Source organism: Littorina saxatilis, linkage group LG14 (genome assembly GCF_037325665.1).
Source record: "Littorina saxatilis isolate snail1 linkage group LG14, US_GU_Lsax_2.0, whole genome shotgun sequence".
Classification (NCBI taxonomy): domain Eukaryota; kingdom Metazoa; phylum Mollusca; class Gastropoda; order Littorinimorpha; family Littorinidae; genus Littorina; species Littorina saxatilis.
In genome coordinates, this window is record NC_090258.1 from 12,144,854 (window position 1) to 12,164,035 (window position 19,182).

Below are 19,182 nucleotides of genomic sequence, written 5' to 3' on the forward strand. Positions count from 1 at the left end.
TTGGTCAGATTTTGTTAGAGTTTTTGTAGATTTGGTTTTTTTTAAAGAATTGTTTTTTAGGTTGTTTTTTTTTAGATTTCGTTTGTTTTAAATTAGAGTCTCATTGTGGTTTTTTTTGGATTAAAGTTGAGAGTGAGGATTTAGAGTAGAGTGTAGTTTGGGGAAAGGATTTGGTGTGTTTTAAAGGGTATTTTTAGGGGAAGAATGTAGTTTTAGAATGAAGAGTGAGAATATTGTTTTTTTGAAGTTGTTTAGTCCTATACAGTGAAAGTTGTATTTGAAGATAAACCCCCGTTATCCCACATTTTCCCCATTTCATCGTATGGAATAAAAGAACCTGGGTAATATAACTTGTGTCGTCTGCTTTAGTGTTTGAGTTCAGTACGAAAGAGGAAAGTAGATTGGCACACGGTTACACCTGATTGGCTGTCGTTGCGATAGCTGCGATCGTTACCAGTAGTATCCCCTGGGGGGTAAGGTGTGTTGCTGAAGCTGCTGCGCAGCAGGAGATATTTACGAGCTGACTTCGATAGTAGCAGTGTGCAATGGGTGGTTTGTGGCTCCGATAGGCAGTGTCGGCACAACTTCGTTTTCGTACCTTTGGATTTCTCTACGTAAGTACAAGGCTTATCTATATTACATTTGAGTTTGTTCAGAACATATTTAAGCAGATAAAGCATCACAAACAAACATGTTTTAGGCACATATGTAAACCTACACACCCAACAGGGCCTGATTTGAAACGCTAAATTCTGTACTCGACAGACACATTCAGACTAATCATTCGAAGGACTGTTGCGATCGATCTAAAAACCAAACCTCAAAGGAATCATGCCAGTGTATTCTTGTCACCAAATCTTATCTTTTTGTGAATAATTATGCTATTCTAGTGCATTTTTATGACCACTCGTTTGGGAATATTTGCACAAGAAATAAAAACAAATTCTTGCCAGTCGGTCACACCTGTTTATGTGAACCGAAAATGTCAGGGGCCCGTCAACAGGATCGAAGACATTATACTTTTCGTGGCTGAAATACTTATTCTGTTTCGTTGCTTAGCTATTGTGTGACCATATCTATCACATTATAGGGGATTTTTCTAACAATACTGACAATTGTTCATGATGTATTTTCCGTGGCTGTCATATAAAAAAGGAACGACACGAGAAAATACAAATCAAAAACGTGTTCAGGCATGCAAGCGATTATGTGACAGCGATCGTAAAACCTCGGTTTCACGCGCAAACCTAGATTACAAGTTACACCCAAAAAACGTTCTGGGAAAACAAAATGATGTTTATATTTTGAGCTTTTTGGACTCTACAAAGTCCAGTCTGTGTTTACATACGAAGTTTGTAGTTTTTTTCTCTAAATGTAACAATTAAGAACAGGTATAGACTTTTTTTTTTTTTTTTCAAACAATTTTATTCAAATAAATAACAACAAATCTCATACAATGAGTTAAATACAACAATTAACAATATCTCATACAATGAATTAAATACAACTTATCGATTACAACAAGCTAACTTTTCTTTAACGTTTTGTTCTTCGAACACTCACACAAAAATGCTTCTTATCTGTAACTGCCTATCAAAAATACTTTCCAACGGTAAAAACGAATTTGTTTTTTTATATATACTAACGCACATCTTTCCGATTAAGATAATGTGGTTCAATTTATACATAGTTGCCTTTTTCACCATTACAAAATGCATACCAAATAAAACATCACTAACTTTCAAAACAACCTTAATTTCTAAAGTACGAAATATAAATTTTTCAATAAACTTCCAGAATTTGTATGCAACCGGGCATTCAAAAAAGAAGTGTTCAATGAAATCAGTTACATCACAACAGTAATTACATTTATTAGTTTCCGTTACTTTCATTTTACACAGGAGAATGTTGGTCGGATAAATGTTGTGCATAATTTTCCAGTGTAAAACTCTTAATCTAGTCTCTTGTGTTGACTGATAGGCAACTATCCAAGATCGTTCATCAATTTCTACATTAAACTTTCTCTTCCAAAATCCTCCGGAACATGGTACATCTGTTTTCATATTGATAATCTCTTTCCTATATTCTCTGGCACTTAACACATTTTTGCCGTTAAACAGTGGTAAGGTAATACAAGCATCATCAGTCATATTTACAACATTTTTCCTCATAAATAATGACACAGCAGCTTTTACAACATTATATTCAAGAATTCGGTTTGGTGAATATCCAATCAGATCACAAATATCTTGATATGATAATATGTTTCCCGAACGTACAATGTCAGTTAATACCAATACCAGGGGGACCAATTCGTGGCAAAAACTGCTCTATAATGGTCCCCCCTTAGACATCCAGCCTCGTTTTTCTTGTTACAATGTTAGTAATGTTACCAGCAATTTTAGAGAAAAGAAAGGAAAGAATCAGAGACTGCTTTCATTTCTTCTTATCAGTATTTATTTATTATTCATTTTATTTCATGTCATTTTTCTTTTGAACGGCATTATAAATCAGATCTATTTTATTTTCTGCAAAATATAGTCAAACAAAGAGATTGCTGTCTGTGCACTACATAATACCGGACGAAGATATAGATTGAAAATGGCTTGAATGCCTAAGAACAACGAGGCTGGATGTCTAAGGGGGGACCATTATAGAGCAGTTTTTGCCACGAATTGGTCCCCCGGGGGACTACTTCAGAGGGGGGACCGGACCGGTTCCTACACCGGGACGCTTCGTGCCCTACTGCGCGGGAGCTTCCCGAAGCGTCCCGGTACCAAAGCGTCCCGGTACCCCTGTGACGCGTTATAGTGGGACGCTTCGGTACCGGGACGCTTCGGCACCGGGACGCTTCGGTACCGGGACGCTTCGGTACCGGGACGCTTCGTGATGTACCCGCCGTCACTTAGCCAAAATGAAATGTTTCTCCGCTAAATTCAAGTGGCATAGTTATTTAGATGGAGACAAACAACTGAAGCAGATTTGTCTGAAGAGCGGCATATGGCATGGCCGAAGAGCAAAATGGTAAGTCTCCGCTGCCATTAACGACAACAAAGAAGGGAAGTAAGCCTCGAAGGGTTTACGGGAGTTGTCTGCCCCATTATCGAAAGCAACTTCCGGTTATAACCATCAGAAAACAATAAATTGTGCGTTCTTACGATCATTGAGGTCTGCATTCTGGTAATAACTTTGTTATTGTCATTCTCCTCAAGCCTATCTGTCTAATAAGTCGAGCTAAAATGGGCTACGTTCAGCCTTTGTACATTTCCTTCTGTGGATGTGACTATTGGATGACGTCATCGAACCTTCGTTGCCTAAGCTAAATTTGAATGGAAGCTCGCGCCATCATGTTAGCGTAGGTTCCTAAATGCGCAGGCGTGCTGCTGGCTGGGGGTGGTCCTGGGTCAGCCTGGGTAGTTTCCACTTGAATCTCCTGAGATATGTCCAGGTCAATACCACTGCCGTCCATGATCCCAGAATACTCCATCTACAAACAGAACGCATCTCAAACCCTATTAGTGTTTTTGTTTTCAAATCAACATTCCTTTATGAAAGTGGTGTGTGTTTTAGCTAGGATAATGAGCGTGAAATAATTGAGAGATGTCATTGAGGCTGCATTTTTGTCTAACCTTTTTTCTGTCTAAGCGCAATAGTGCAATTCTGGCTAGTTTGTCGTATAAAAAGACACAAAACATCTCACTATTGGTCGTACATTTGGTGAAGCAGAGAACTATATTTTATCCCCCCCTCTGCTTCTTTCTCTCTGTAAACTTGTAGGGCTAGTTATTTTTCGCTAACTTACCCAACAACCAAAATCACTTACCCAACAACGGGCCTGAATCCTCGATAGCTCATGGGTAGAGACTGTACACATTGTGGATCTACTTTTTGCGACTCAAAAGTTCAGAACACTCTAAAGTACAAAATATACATTTCTGGAGCAAACAATACAACCATACCGCATTTAAACCAGCAACTACAGGCTTGAACACATGAATCTCAATATAAAATCCATGAGTTTGGTTGTTTTCTGAATTCAGATCTGCCGTGCACAATCGTTTATCGCTAGCAAGATTCCAAGGAAAAGTAACTCTCATACTTTGTCTAGCGACACGAGTAGTTCCCCTTCCAGATTTCGGCTTCATCGACAAGACTGCAATCCGACGGTCAGTTTTCAACAATATTTCATTTTATAAACAGATCATACGCAATCAATTGCAAACATTTAATCAACTTAAAGAACATGCAGCGGTTTCATACACTATTTTGCCCCAGAAAACTTAACTTCATACAGTTTTTAACTTTGGAACACGGGTGTAAAACTTCGTCTGCTAGTCACATTCGAGGAAAGAACATTTTCTGAGAGATACCAAAACATGAACAGAACACACACTATCTGCCTTTACCGCCACAGCAGAATGACAACATAACTGTGTACTTGATTTTAGTTCAAAACATGGAAACTGACAAGAAGTGTTAACAAAATTGAATGATTTGCACGGAACTATACAACCGCGCATTAATCGATAGCCTGCGCAGGTAGACTGGTTGGGTGAATATGATTCGATCAAACTTTCGCACAAAAACTCCTCTTTTCTTTGAATAACTGAAGAAAGGAGGGATAAAGAGGTTACATACCTCGTCTCAGTGATTATCAAAAATAATGGTCTCAGTTCGCGGTCATGAAAAAGCTCGCTGAAGCTCGCATTTTTCATGATCCGCTAACTTCGACCATTATTTTTGATAATCACTGAGACTCGGCATGTAACCTCTACATCTCTAATACCTTCCTGTCACTGGAAGCAGCAACACTTGAAAGCATAAGTTCCCTTGACAAACGTCATTTATGATTGGCGTCATCAATGAATGACGTCACTGTCTAGACAAGTGCCGGTATCGGCAAACCTTGTCGCGGCAAAGGGCTAAATAAAATAATGTTTATCCTACATACGCGAGAGAGACACCCGTGAGATAATAATCGTTTAAATCACACGTGTGTATATCATGTAAATGAGGTCATGTCAAGCAAGTCTGGCAAGGACCTGTTTTTCCACTGCTTATGATGCCAAAGTTACCGAGATAAACGTCATTATAGAAACAAAAAATGCGCTCGTTAATTACCCTCGATGAATCTTTAGAACTAACACGTCACGCCACACTTTCAGAATGACGTTTCTTTGCTTTGACGTAATAAATTGCACGAGGCTTTAGAAGAGATTGAGGTTCCAAAACAAGCGTCTTCAATTTAGCTGCCTCGATTGCAGGACATTTTCAGTCAAATACACGTAAGTACAGTATGTAGGATAAACAGAATACTACATGGCTTGCTGTGTCGTACCAGATTTACACTCGTTGCTTTTTCAAATAGTGAACAGCTCGCTTTCGCTCGCAGTTCAATATTTAAAAAAAAAACTCATGTAAATCTGGTACGACACAGCAAGCCATGTAGTATTCTCTATGTATACGTTTTAGTAGCAACAAGGTAGCAAGAAAGTGGGAACTAAGCAGCGCAGCGAAAAACCAGTCATAAGCGCATCCGATCCGGAAAATCAAGCTATCATAAGCGCACAGGGGGGTATTTCATAAGAGCACCCGACCACAAATCAGCGACCTGCCTTGTCTTTTGGATAGTTATTCAATAGATACGCATTTTTTTGTAAAAAGAGCAACGTGAATAAGTAGCGCTACATTTCGGGTTTTGACAACTTTAATATGGTTGCAGGATAATCAGTATTTTAGGAGTTATTACATTTTTTCTGCAGACACTCACCTCGTGCCCCGCTCTTCGTATCATACGCTCATCCGCTAAAAAGGGTTATTCTAAGATCACCCAGCATATCATAAGCCCACCCCTGATTGAAGGGCCTGAGTAAAGGGCCAATAGTTTACATGCATCGCCAGACGGTGATCCACAAGTAATTTCCCACAGGCGATGTAGATTCACGCTGGCTCTCAAAATCAACAGATTATGATGAGATCATGGAAACGCTATGGTGTCTACATATATGTTTTATTTCATTTGTGTGTTTTTTTTCTGATATTTTTCTGCGATTTTTATGTGGGAGCCAAGTCAGTTCAAAATCGCTAGCGCTGCTCATCTGAACAGCGCAAACGCTCAGACTAAATTTAAGCAGCGATTCTTATCAGACTTGCCCTTTAGGGATTGTTCGATAGTATTCGTTGTTTTCTGGAGAACGATTGAAGTAACTGCATTAGCGCGGGTTTTTCAAAATTGCGCCGGCTTGGAACATTCGCCGACAGATTGTCTTTTAGTTTTTTAGACGACGAAGAGAAATAAGAGGAATGCAAGAAAAGAGGTTGTGGGCTCGTGCACGGATCGGCAAGTGACAGGATCATGGTGTCTTTTGTTGCCTTTTCGCAGAACTGAGCCTTGAAGATGGGTTCAGCAATCCAAACTGCCTCATAATTCGATTGCCCTGAGACATCGACGCAACCATCTTTGCAGTTATACTGAGGATCAAAAACAAACGCCTTTTCGTTGTCTAGAGCTAATTAATCGGTAACCGCGGTAAAAAAAAGTGTGTGCCGAGCAACTAGCTGACGAGTCACGCAGCGCTCGACGAGGTTTTAGAGTCGCTGCTAAATCTGAACTGAATTGGAACTAAATCGTCGGGATTGTCCACTTGACAGACGTTTTACCGACTGGGCCTCGGGGACTCGGAGACGACTTCAAACCAACTAAAGTTGGGGGAACGTTGGTTGAAAGTCTACCATGTGAACGGCAATTAAATGTCTGGACAGATCTCGGATGTTGAGCCGACCCCGTCTTCACGGCTGACTGGCTGACTGAGGCTTAACGTCCTCTCAGGTATCTTAGACCTCTATTGGGACATGATTTGTAATACGATATTAGAACGTCTTCATGGCTGACTGGCTGACTGAGGCTTAACGTCCTCTCAGGTATCTTAGACCTCTATTGGGACATGATTTGTAATACGATATTAGAACGTCTTCACGGCTGACTGGCTGACTATGAGGCTTAACGTCCTCTCAGGTATCTTAGACCTATACTGGGACATGATTTGTAATACGATACCAGGACGGGGATGTAGCTCAGTCGGTAGCGCGCTGGATTTGTATCCAGTTGGCCGCTGTCAGCGTGAGTTCGTCCCCACGTTCGGCGAGAGATTTATTTCTTAGCGTCAACTTTGTGTGCAGACTCTCATCGGTGTCCGAACACCCCCGTGTGTACACGCAAGCACAAGACCAAGTGCGCACGAAAATGATCCTGTAATCCATGTCAGAGTTCGGTGGGTTATAGAAACACGAAAATACCCAGCATGCTTCCTCCGAAAACGGCGTATGGCTGCCTAAATGGCTGGGTAAAAAAAACGGTCATACACGTAACGCAGAAGAAGAAAAGAAGAAGTGATACGATATTAGAACGTCTTCACGGCTGACTGGCTGACTATGAGGCTTAACGTCCTCTCAGGTACCTTAGATCTATATTGGGACATGATTTGTGATACGATATTAGAACGTCTTCCCGGGAAGGGCTGTCCTCTTTAATAATTGATTCACTGCTGCTTTTTGCACGTATATGATATACTAGATGAATACCCGCGCTTCGCCGGGAAGAAGTCGAGCTGAATACCCGGCTGCGCCGGGGACCCGGCTTAGTCGGGTGTACGCCGGCTTTGCCGGCGCACCGCACGAAGGAAGGGAGATAAACGCGCAAAACACTGGAGAAGAGTAAAAATAGTATAACGGAAATATGGATTGAGCGTTGTGGACAGTGACCTTCTAAAAATAGAAACGGGAATATGGATTGACGCCACACGAAGGAAGGGAGATAAACGCTGAAAACACTGGAGAAGATAAGGAAGAGTTACTGGGAATGGATCCAGAGAAAAACCAAAATCGGTTCAGCGCTGCGCGCTAAGAGCACGTGTTGAAATATCTCATCAAGCAGGTTGTGTCCGGGGTGTAGCTGAATATGGCCACCAAATTTGAAAAAGATCCATCGAGAACTTTGGCCGTGCATCGCGGACACACACACACACACACACACACACACACACACACACACACACACACACACACACACACACACACACACACACACACACACGCACACACACACACACACACACACACACACACACACACACACAAGTCGTATATATATATATTGAAGCCGCTGTGATCAACCAGATTTAGGGAGCCCGGGTAGCTCAGGTGGTAGAGCACTGGACTTGTGATCGAAAGGTCGCTGGTTCGAATCCGGGCCGGGACGGACACGGGTCAACTTTATGTGCAGACCCAGAGACGGTATCCATCTCCCACCCCTTCCTGGGGCTTCCTGGGGCGATTGTTAATACACCTTTATTTTCCCTTTGTGTTGGATGTTAAGATCAACACACAAAAAATAGGCCATTGCGTGACAGCTTGCAAACAACAAGTCGCGTGAAGCGAAATTAATACATTCAGTCAATCTGTCCAACTTAGAGAATGAAACCAGAGACTATAGAGTATACAGATGTGATGAAACTGAGCCCATTGCAGCATGTCACTATAATAGCCGTTTGCCGTTAGGCTCCCTGGTCGATTTATGTGAAAAGACAGTATAGCGCGCTTTTCTCTACTCTTTTTAACTTTCTGAGTTTTTGTTATCCAAATATAGCATACCTATACGTTTTTGGAATCAGGCAATGATAACTGAAAGATAAAATCAATTTTGGATCGATTACAAACATTTTAATTTTCATTAGAATGTTCAGATTTATAATGACCAAAATCATCAATTTCTTTTTAAACTTCAAATCATTTTTTCACAAAGTGTGTACTCGTAGCATCGTCTGTCCACCGCTCGTGGAAATGGCAGTGAAATTGACAAGCCAGAATAGCGCGGCAGTGGTTGCGCTGAGTAGGATAGCACGCTTTTCTGTATCTCTATTCTTTTTAACTTTCTGATCTTGTTTTTAATCCAAACATATCATATCTATATGTTTTGGGAATCAGGAAACGACAAGAAATAAGATGAGATTGTTTTTAAATCGACTTCAAAAATAAAATTTTAATCATAATTTTCATATTTTTTTAATTTTCATAGATTCGTTTTCTTCCAAATGTAACATATTTATATGGTTTTGGAATCAGAAAAAAGTAGTTTTAGGTCGTTTTATACAAACACAATTTTAATTACAATTTTCAGACTTTTAATGACCAAACTCATTAGTTAATTTCTAAGCCTCAAAGCTGAAATGCAATACCAAAGTCCGGCCTTTGTCGAAAATTCCTTGGCCAAACTTTCAATTAATTTCATTCAAATATGAGGGTGTGACAGTGCCGCCTGAACTTTTACAAAAAGCCGAATATGACTTCATCAAAGACATCTATCGAAAAAGTCTGGGGATATTATCCTCAGGAACTCTCATGTAAAGTTTCATGAAGATCGGTCCAGTAGTTTACTCAGAATCGCTCTACACACACACACACACACACACACACACACACACACACACACACACACACACACACACACACACACCACGACCCTCGTCTCGATTCCCCCTCTATGTTAAAACATTTAGTCAAAACTTGACTAAAATAATGTAAAAACTATAGCATAATTATGTGTTGATTGAACGCTGATAACAACATTGGTTAACAATTGTGCGTCTCTTAAGGTGAGCATAAATGTTCTCATTGTTTCAGGGTAGCATAACTTCCGTTATTATCCTCTTTATCTGTTCTATCGTCTTTCTTCTTTTTTGTGTGTGTATTTTTGTGTTTGTGTGCCTGAAGCCCTTAGGTCGAAACGTCGCTGTTATTCGTTCCGTGTTCGTCATTTTAACGTGAGTACATTGCTTTTTGGTCTCTTTATAACTTCCGTGTTTATCCCCGAGTACGCAGTAGGAGGGTCCAGCAGACTTTAAGTGTGTGTCTGTCTGTGTGTGTATCAGTGTCTGTCTGTCTGTCTCGACTTAACAGCTTATTGCTGGGAAACTACTGGGCGCAGTTCTTTCAAAAGTTGATACACTAACTTGATAATAGGTCCGATTGATCGTATTAAAACTTCATAATGTTACCTGGGACCTAAATGCGAAATATGGGAGGCTGGTCGCTTTGCGAACAGCCAGTCACTGAACTAAAGGGGAGACTTGGGCAGGCTGAGCCGAACACGTCACGCAGTGACGAGAAAAGCATGATTTGCAAGACAGCCGACGGGTGGGGATTTGGTCTCGGCAAAGAAACTATTGGTCTCGGTGAAAGAGAGACAGAGAGCACGAGAGAGTCTATGGCCAAAGTGATCCGGGTTCGATTCCCGGCATGGGCGGTCTATTTTTTTTTTTTTAATTCTTGTTTACTATTGTTTATTATGAACGTTTTAATGTTTTATTTTACTCTGATAGTTTTTTTTAATTGTGCAAAATAAATATAAAATTTTTTTTTTTTTAAATCCAAGTGATCCGGGTTCGATTCCCGGCATGGGCGGTCAAATTATTTTATTTTTTTTTTAATTCTTGTTTACTATTGTTTATTATGAACGTTTTAATGTTTTATTTTACTCAAATATTTTTTTTTAATTGTGTAAAATGAATGAATAATTTTTTTTTATTTTTTTTTAAATCCACGTGCACAAGACAGAAACTTTCATACTGGGGGAGCGAGCCAGTCTGAAGAGTACTCGGGTCCAGCGCCAGCGTTTTTTATACCATCTTGCAAATGGCGATAGATCACCCCAGGCTTTATTTAGTATTAAACACATTTCTTGTACTTAGACACATATCAACAATTAACAGCTTGAGTATTTTTCTGTGCAGAATGCAATTTTTTTCCAGAATTAATTTTGAAACAACAGTGTTTGTTTGCAATGTAACTTCGTCAAAACGTCCGCGCTCTACACGACGCAGTAATTCTGTACATTTGTGACCCTCCACCACGAAATGAGTCGCATGTCACCTCGCGCGGTTCTGCGCTAGGCTTAATATAAGTCCGGGGAGTGTCTGGTAACAGTGTGAGGGTCACCGTAGTCACAGGCTTATAACTCAAACAGTTTTCGCTCTTTTCTAAAACGGTTTTCACCACTGGATAGAGCATACAAAAGTCTTTAGGAAAATGTAAAACTATGAAAATCATGCACAAGTGACATGCGACTCATTTCGTGATGGAGGGTCACATTTTGTATGTGTCCAAGTGGAATAATCCTCTCGTCCATAGGTAGCCTGGACAGACAAATAATGTGGAGTTGAAAAGAAGACTCAGCCATAAAATAAACATGGTTTACAGGAAATGTCACATACAAAGTATACATTGGGGATTTGCAGTACAAATATGTTGATGCGTGACCAAGATTATGAAATACAGCTTGTTGTGCTGGCCTTTGCTTGTATGTATACTCTGTATGTCTGTCTATTTGTCCTTGTGTCTCTCCGTTTGTCTGTACGTCTTTTTGTCTGTATGTATCTGTCGCAATTCTTCATTGAGCCATTTAATGGATCTGTGAGTGTGTGTATGTGTGTGTGTGTGTGTGTGTGTGTGTGTGTGTTTGTGTGTGTATTTGTATGTGTGTGTGTGTGTGTGTATGTGTGTGTATGTGTATGTGTGTGTATGTGTGTGTGTGTGTGTGTGTGTGTGTGTGTGTGTGTGTTCCAGGTGCAGTGTACTGATACAAGCTGACCTGGACTTTGGCACTTCGTAACAAATCAACGAAATTCTCAGTAGAAACAATTTGATGCCTGTCGAGTTAGAAATGTATCGTCGACTTCGAATTGGTAAGACTTGTAACAGAATGTAGATGTCCTTTTTAGAAAAGCCTCCAAACTTTGACAAGTGTCTAGTTTCTTTAAGCTTGATATATTAGTAATGTGTTTGCTTAAATATGCTACCTTTTCACAAACAAGGTATAGAACTATAACAAGCAAAATTATCATGTACACTTCTAACCATAATAAACAATACACATTTGCGATTTCAACATGGCAGACAAATGATACAATCAGCGATGAGTGGTTAGTTCTCCAGATTTTGATAAGCAGCTTGTTCTCTAGATTTTGATAAGCAGCTTGTTCTCGAGATTTTGATACGCAGCTTGTTCTCCAGATTTTGATAACCAACTTGTTCTCGAGATTTTGATAAGCAGCTTGTTCTCGAGATAAGCAGCTTGTTCTCGAGATTTTGATAAGCAGCTTGTTCTCGAGATTTTGATACGCAGCTTGTTCTCCAGATTTTGATACGCAGCTTGTTCTCCAGATTTGTTTAACGTGCCATTTCTCCAGATTGTGATAAGCAGCTTGTTCTCCATATTGTGATAAGCAGCTTGCTCTCAATCAATCAATCAATCAATGAGTCTTATATCGCGCATATTCCGTGGGTACAGTTCTAGGCGCTCTGCAGTGATGCCGTGTGAGATGAAATTTTATACGGCCAGTAAATTGCAGCCATTTCGGCGCATATTTACCTTTCACGGCCTATTATTCCAAGTCACACGGGTATAGGTAGACAATTATTAACTGTGCCTAAGCAATTTTGCCAGGAAAGACCCTTTTGTCAATCGTGGGATCTTTAACGTGCACACCCAATGTAGTGTACACGGGGGGAGGTTCGGACACCGAAGAGAGTCTGCACACAAAGTTGACTCTGTGAAATAAATTTCCGCCGAACCTGGGATCGAACTCACGCTGACAGCGGCAAACTGAATACAAATCCAGCGCGCTACCAACTGAGCTATATCCCCTCTCCATATTGTGATAAGCAGGTAGTTCTCCATATTGTGATAAGCAGGTAGTTCTCCATAATATTGTGATAAGCAGCTTGTTCTCCATATTGTGATAAGCAGGTAGTTCTCCATATTGTGATAAGCAGGTAGTTCTCCAAATTGTGATAAGCAGGTAGTTCTCCTTGACTTTGATAAATGGCTAGCAATTGTCTTCAAGGTTGACATTCAGAATTTGATAAGCTGCTTGTAGTCTGTTTTTAGGTAGGCCTTCCAACAACAAAACAGATATTCAGTAATCAAAATTACTGAGCTTTCTCTGTACTCTTCAAAATCACAAAAATTGTCCTGCTACACTTCCAATTACTGCACTGTCCTTTCCCCAATAAATTCGTAATAATTTGACCTCAAGCATATCCGAATTTTTGAGTATGGTATTACTTTTTCTTTATACAGTCAATGTTGACTAAATGTTTTACCTTAGACCAGGATTCGAGACGGGTGTGTGTGTGTGTGTGTGTGTGTGTGTGTGTGTGTGTGTGTGTGTATGTGTGTGTGTGTGTGTGTGTGTGTCTATGTGTGTGTGTGAGGGTGTGTGTGTGTATGTGTGTGTATGTGTGCGTGTGTGTGTATGTGAACTGTGTGTGTGTGTGTGTGTGTGTGTGTGTGTGTGTAGGACTGTGTGTGGTGTGTGTGTGTGTGTGTGTGTGTGTGTGTGTGTGCGTGTGTGTATGTGTCTGTGTCTGTGTCTGTGTCTGTGTCTGTGTATATTGCTAGCTCTGTCTGTCTCAACGTTTGCCATTACTTGGTATGAAGTGCGTTGGATAACTCTATGGTTGTTAATATGTCATCGTCTTTCTTCAATACTGGTAACAGAAAGTTGGAATCACTGCCATCAATCAGAATTCACAAAAGAGAACATGTATTGAGAGGCGTTGTTGTCAAAAAATGAGTAAAACATTTAAATGACACACGAAAATACACAAAATGGAATTGTTTCATAACCTCAAGCATTTTATTTCCGGAATTAAAACAAATACCAAAATGAGAACCGGCATTGTCGAACATGGACGAACAGCCCATTAAATGTTTGTTTGTTTGTCTGTTTTACCAGTAAAGGTTTTAGCTATTTTCTTCCTTGATGTCAACAGTACTTGTGACACCATTGTCGGGCATGCAACGTTTAAATGTAGGATCACAATGCAAATACACGCAAGTGATTACATCTTGAATATTTATATGACACGATTTATGAGAATGTTAAGTGTGGGTAACCTACACACATACATCATGAAGGTTGACATGATCAACACAATCAATCCACAAAATTCGTACATATCCAGGGCCGGACTACCGGGGGGGTTATGGGGGTTGCGCAACCCCCCCCCCCCCCCCCCCCCCTAGCCTGACCATGTACCTTACTTATTTAAAGCAATTTTTATTATTGCTCATTTTATGCCGTTTCATGCAAGGAGCGACCATTTTCTTATCTCAGAATATGACCTACCCATCAGCTTCAGGGGGCGAAGCCCCCTGACCCCCACAAGGGGCTCTGCCCCTTGACCCCGCCCAGGGGCGGACGAGGGGGGGGGGGTTCTAGGGTTTCCGGACCCACCTTATAAATATAAAAATATAAAAATATTGAATGAGGTATGCATTTCTTTATTTTACATTGAGTTTCAATTTTGGGGGTTATAATCAGTGACAAAATCTGCTGCCTGAAACTGGTAATGATCATCCTCAGAATGCACCAGATTGCACCATTTTGCATCTTTTTTTCAAAATTTTCCGGGGGGGGCATGCCCCCGGACCCCCCTAGCAAGCTAGGTGCTTCGCGCCGTCGGCTCGGCGCTTCGCGCCTTCACACCCATATCTTCACAATATACTTTTGAAACCCCCCCCTCCCCCCATCATAAAATGAGCTGATCCGCCCCTGCCGCCAAGGGGGATATCCCCCTGAACCACCTCTAGCAACCCCCCCCCCCCCCCTCTCCTCTTAGCCTAGTCCGGCCCTGATATCGGATGTATGTTCACGTCTTTTTTTTACCAGTTTCAGAATGCTGATTGTTTTCAATGTGAAGTATCAAGCTACGAAAGTGCCCGACCCCCTTTCACTTGTCACCAGTCCTGAAGAATGACTCCTAAACTAAGAACATACATATTCCGCTTTTCGTCTTGTAACAGCTTCCCTGTTGTTTGTTCACGGTGAGTTTTTTAATCACTTTTAGAATGCTGCTTGCTTTGAATGTGAAGTATCAAGCCACGAAATTGCCCGACCCCCTATTAATGGAAGGGCGCTGGTTCTGTGCGACGCTTAGTTTTCGAGATAGGTGTGACTGACGAAGTACAGGACGTCACACTCCAATTAAGCACGACTATGTTGCAGGTGGAAGCCGTTGAGATTGCATTTCTTCGGGAGGTTTCCGCAAAAATAGATATTACACGATTTGCGCGAAACAGTTGAGAAGCAGACGATCTCTGAGATCTCTGTTCGTCTCGTGATAACGTTATTTTGTATGATAACGATTCACTTTCAAACTAAAGTATACAATTTGGTGTTTCAGTGGTAAATGTAAATAGAAATGTGTAATACATACAAAGCAAACAAATAAACGTGTTTTTCTCGTGAAAATGTTGGGTTGTGCGGGTGTTTGGGTGGCCACGAGATGTACACAAAGCAAAGTGCGGGACGGACTCTGCTCTGTGCTGTGACACTGGCAAGTTCAAAACACGAGAAAAACGATTTCGTTATGCGGGCAGCCTCGGGGGATGTATGTATTTTTCAAATGGTTGTAAAATAAGTCTTGTATTTATGGAGCGAGTTTTCGCGAGGAACAGGGTTGAGCTACGGTAGGGTCACTGCGCATGTCTGGTTTTTTTCTTCGCGGAAACGCTGTTGGGTTGTGTCCAGTCGCGTCCCTTGCAACAAGATGGCGACAAGCGCGTTACGGATTTACTGTTGTGGAGAGTTGATGGACGACGATGATGAACAAGCAGTACTGTTTTATTGTTGATGTGAATGTAATGCCAAAACATCGAACTATCGATTCGAACGTCAATGAAGAAGTGAGCGTGAAAATCGAGCGCAAAACAGCCGGATAAAAGTTCAGGGCGCTAAAGTACATTTGAGCCGAAATCGCACCCAAACTCCTGTTGACCTCATTTCTTCCCAAAATAAACATCACTGCTAAAATAAAATGCATTAAAACCAAGACAGTATCCAACCCAGTATCCTTAATTTTTGAAAGGCTAAGTGATTTACAACAAATGTCTTCTCACAATCCGTAACTTTGTCAAAAAATATTTGCAGAAGTTTCTCACCTCGCCTTGGCAGCCATCTTGGAACTGGAGAGACCCTACGCAGGAAGCAAGGTTGAAAGTTGGTTAACCGGTGACGTCACTCCAGTCGTACCGGACCGAGTTTTTGCGACCTCCGGTTCGACTCGAGTCACCTTAGTTGACGCTAAAACTCGCTCATCACCGTACTCAGGCCCTGTTCTTTTTTTTTCGTCACACCTAAAACCGTTATTTCTTGTGAGCGACGCAGCATAATATACTTGTCACCAGTCCAGAAGAATGACTCCTAAACTAAGAACAGTCGAACTACAATTGTCCATGCAGTGTTTGTATGTTTTAATGGGCAAAAAAAAAAAAAAACCATTACGTTTATGTGTGCAGGTGTGTACCTGCTTGTCGCCACTGTGATTCCAATAGGTTTCCTTGCAAACCACGTCTTGTTCCCAGCTCTGCCTCCAGTTCGCTTCAGCAGCCTGAACCAGACCGTGCTGAGTCAGCATCTCCTCAGATCCAACGTTCCCATCAAGTTTGAATTCGACACTGGTCTGACACAATCTAGTCCACATTACCATCGAGACGATGGAACTTCTATTGTATGCCACACAGTCGTATGTGGTCGTCTAGGCAACGACCTTTTCGAGTATGCTTCAGTTTTGGGCATCGCTAGGGCAACCAACAAGATCCCCTTTATCACGAATCCGGAGAGGTTCCAGGGAGTACTGAGGACGCCTCCTACCAGGCCGGATGACTATGACAAGTTGATGGCTCGCTGCAAAAAGGCCAAGAAGGCCAACGATTATAAGGGAGGAATATTTCAACGAGATCTAACCAGCTTGAAACCTGGAGTGGACTACGAAGTAAAACGTTGTCTACAGTCTTGGATGTACTTTGATAGGATGAGAGATGAGGTCCGGGAAATCATGACCTTTACTGATGAGATCGTCAACAACGCCACTCAAGTCATTAATAGATTACGCCGACTTTTCCCAGGAAGAACGTTGGTAGGTGTGCACGTGCGTCGAGAAGACTTCCTCAATAAAAGGTTGGTGAAGAGTGGCGTCGTGGTGGGATCGCCAAAATACTTCAATCGCGCCATGACGCTTTTCAGGGAGAGGTTTCCACACGTGACTTTCGTGGTAGTAGGCCAGGACCCACAGTGGTGCAAGCAGAACCTCCAACCTGTGAACAACGACAGGGTCATTCTTGATCCGTCCTCCGCTGAGGTGGACATGCAGCTGCTGTCCATGACGGATCATCTCATCACGAGCCCGGGCACCTTCAGCTGGTGGGCTGCCTTCAAGATGGCCCGCACAGCTGTGGTGATGTACCAGAAAGAATTTGCCAGGAAAGGTTCCATCCACGCTTTCTGGTACTCACATAACGCTGTGGATCATGTGATGCCTCACTGGATTGCTGTCACGGTTAGCGAGGACATTGTTCAGAGCAATTCCAGCGGAACTGACGTGGCGCCACAACAAAAACGCAGAAACTCAACAGGATGACAATACCATACAGACTTTATTTTTTATCAGAAAATGGTGCTTAGATTTCCCAAAACACAAAATACACAGAATGTCATTGACTGCAGGGTATTTAAATAGAAGAAAACGTAACTGTCGTGGTAAAAATGCTGATCTCTGATTCAGTAACAAAAATAATGCTATTATCCCGTGAGTCAAAACAACATAATTGTATAATCTCTGTCTATCATAGTAAAGACATATTGCACATTAAAAAAAAAAAGAAGAGAGAAACTGACGTGATCTTTACTATTCTTGACTGCTTGGGAGTGGAGTAGCTGTTGTGGATATATGTGATTTCATTATTGTCGGGTGATTATCTATAGGAGTTTACTCCCCCTAAACAAATGACGACGTCCGGTTAAATAATGCGGAGAACAAATACATCTGCGCCATTGTAACCAGAGAGTGAGTACGTGCATGCGTGTTTGTTTATGTGGACTTGGCTTTGGGAGAGAGGGAGAGAGAGACACACGTTCACTTATACATGCTCTCACGCACACACATACACTCATTCTCTGTTTCTGTCTCTCTGTGTCTGTCTGTCTGTCTGTCTGTCTCTCTCTCTCTCTCTCTCTCTCTCTCTCTCTCACTCAATTCTCTCTCTCTGTCTCTCTTTCTCTATCTCTCTCTCACTCTGTTCTCTCTCTCCCCCTCTCTCTCTAATGCTCTCCTTCTGTCTGTCTGTCTGTCTGTCTGTCTGTCTGTCTCTCTCTCTCTCTCTCTCTCTCTCTCTCTTTTCTGCCTCTCTCTGTCTTTCTCTCTGTCTCTCTCTTTCTGTCTGTCTCTCTCTCTCGCTCGCTCTTTTTCAGTCTCTCTCTCTCTCTCTCTCTCTCTATTTTTCTCTCTCTCCTTCCCACTTGTGAATCGTAGTGTAAATCCCTAAAGATTGGTGTGAACTATTGTTCTGCGAATGGATAGTTCGGACCAGAGACATACCCCTCCCCCCCCCCCCCCCTCCCCTTTCCTCTTCTCCCTCCTCCTTTTCAATTGTAGACCGTAGTTCAAATTCTGATCTTTACCTGGCTAACTTTTGTTCCGCTAACCTGACCAGGGTCAGAGACTTGTTTACATAAACCGCTTCTCGTCTTAAGGCTATGTCCGCTTCCCCATACAATTGGCGTCATGGTTGGTTACTGTTGAGGAGATAACTGCTGCTATAATATCAGGTAGTATGCTGACGAATAATTCCCCTTTGTGAATTATGTATGCAGACATGCGTATGAATAAAGTACCCTCCCTTTTCCTGTCTACACACGATGTCGGCTGTCCTTCTGTATGAATGACTAATTATCTGCATCCATCTAGTATCTATATATATATACGACTTGTGTCTGTGTGTGTGTGTGTGTGTGTGTGATTGATCGCCATGCACGGCCAAAGTTCTCGATGGATCTGCTTCAAATTTGGTGTCCATATTCAGATACACCCGAAACAAAATCTGGTCGATGAGATATTTCAATACGTGCTCTCAGCGCGCAGCGCTGAACCGATTGTGGTTCCACCTCAGCTACCCGGGCCCCCATACCGACACACCAAAGCCAAAGTTCTCGGTGGATCTTTTTCAAATTTGGACACCGTATTCAGCTACACCCCGGACACAATATCATCGATGAGATATTTCAACACGTGCTCTCAGCGCGCAGCGCTGAACCGAATTTGGTTTTTGTGTTCATTTCACCATTA

At 41.8% G+C, this 19,182-nt stretch overlaps 1 protein-coding gene across 1 annotated transcript; it reads left to right on the forward strand.

Annotated features, from left to right (window-relative positions):
- Window positions 1–447: 447 nt before the first annotated feature.
- LOC138947114 (galactoside alpha-(1,2)-fucosyltransferase 2-like) lies at window positions 448–17,745 on the forward strand. Its single transcript, XM_070318560.1, has 3 exons — window positions 448–614; window positions 11,620–11,738; window positions 16,358–17,745. Exons 2-3 carry the CDS (start codon window positions 11,699–11,701, stop codon window positions 17,476–17,478), a joined length of 1,161 nt encoding a protein of 386 aa, XP_070174661.1. The 5' UTR covers window positions 448–614; window positions 11,620–11,698; the 3' UTR covers window positions 17,479–17,745.
- The last annotated feature ends 1,437 nt before the right edge of the window (window positions 17,746–19,182 follow it).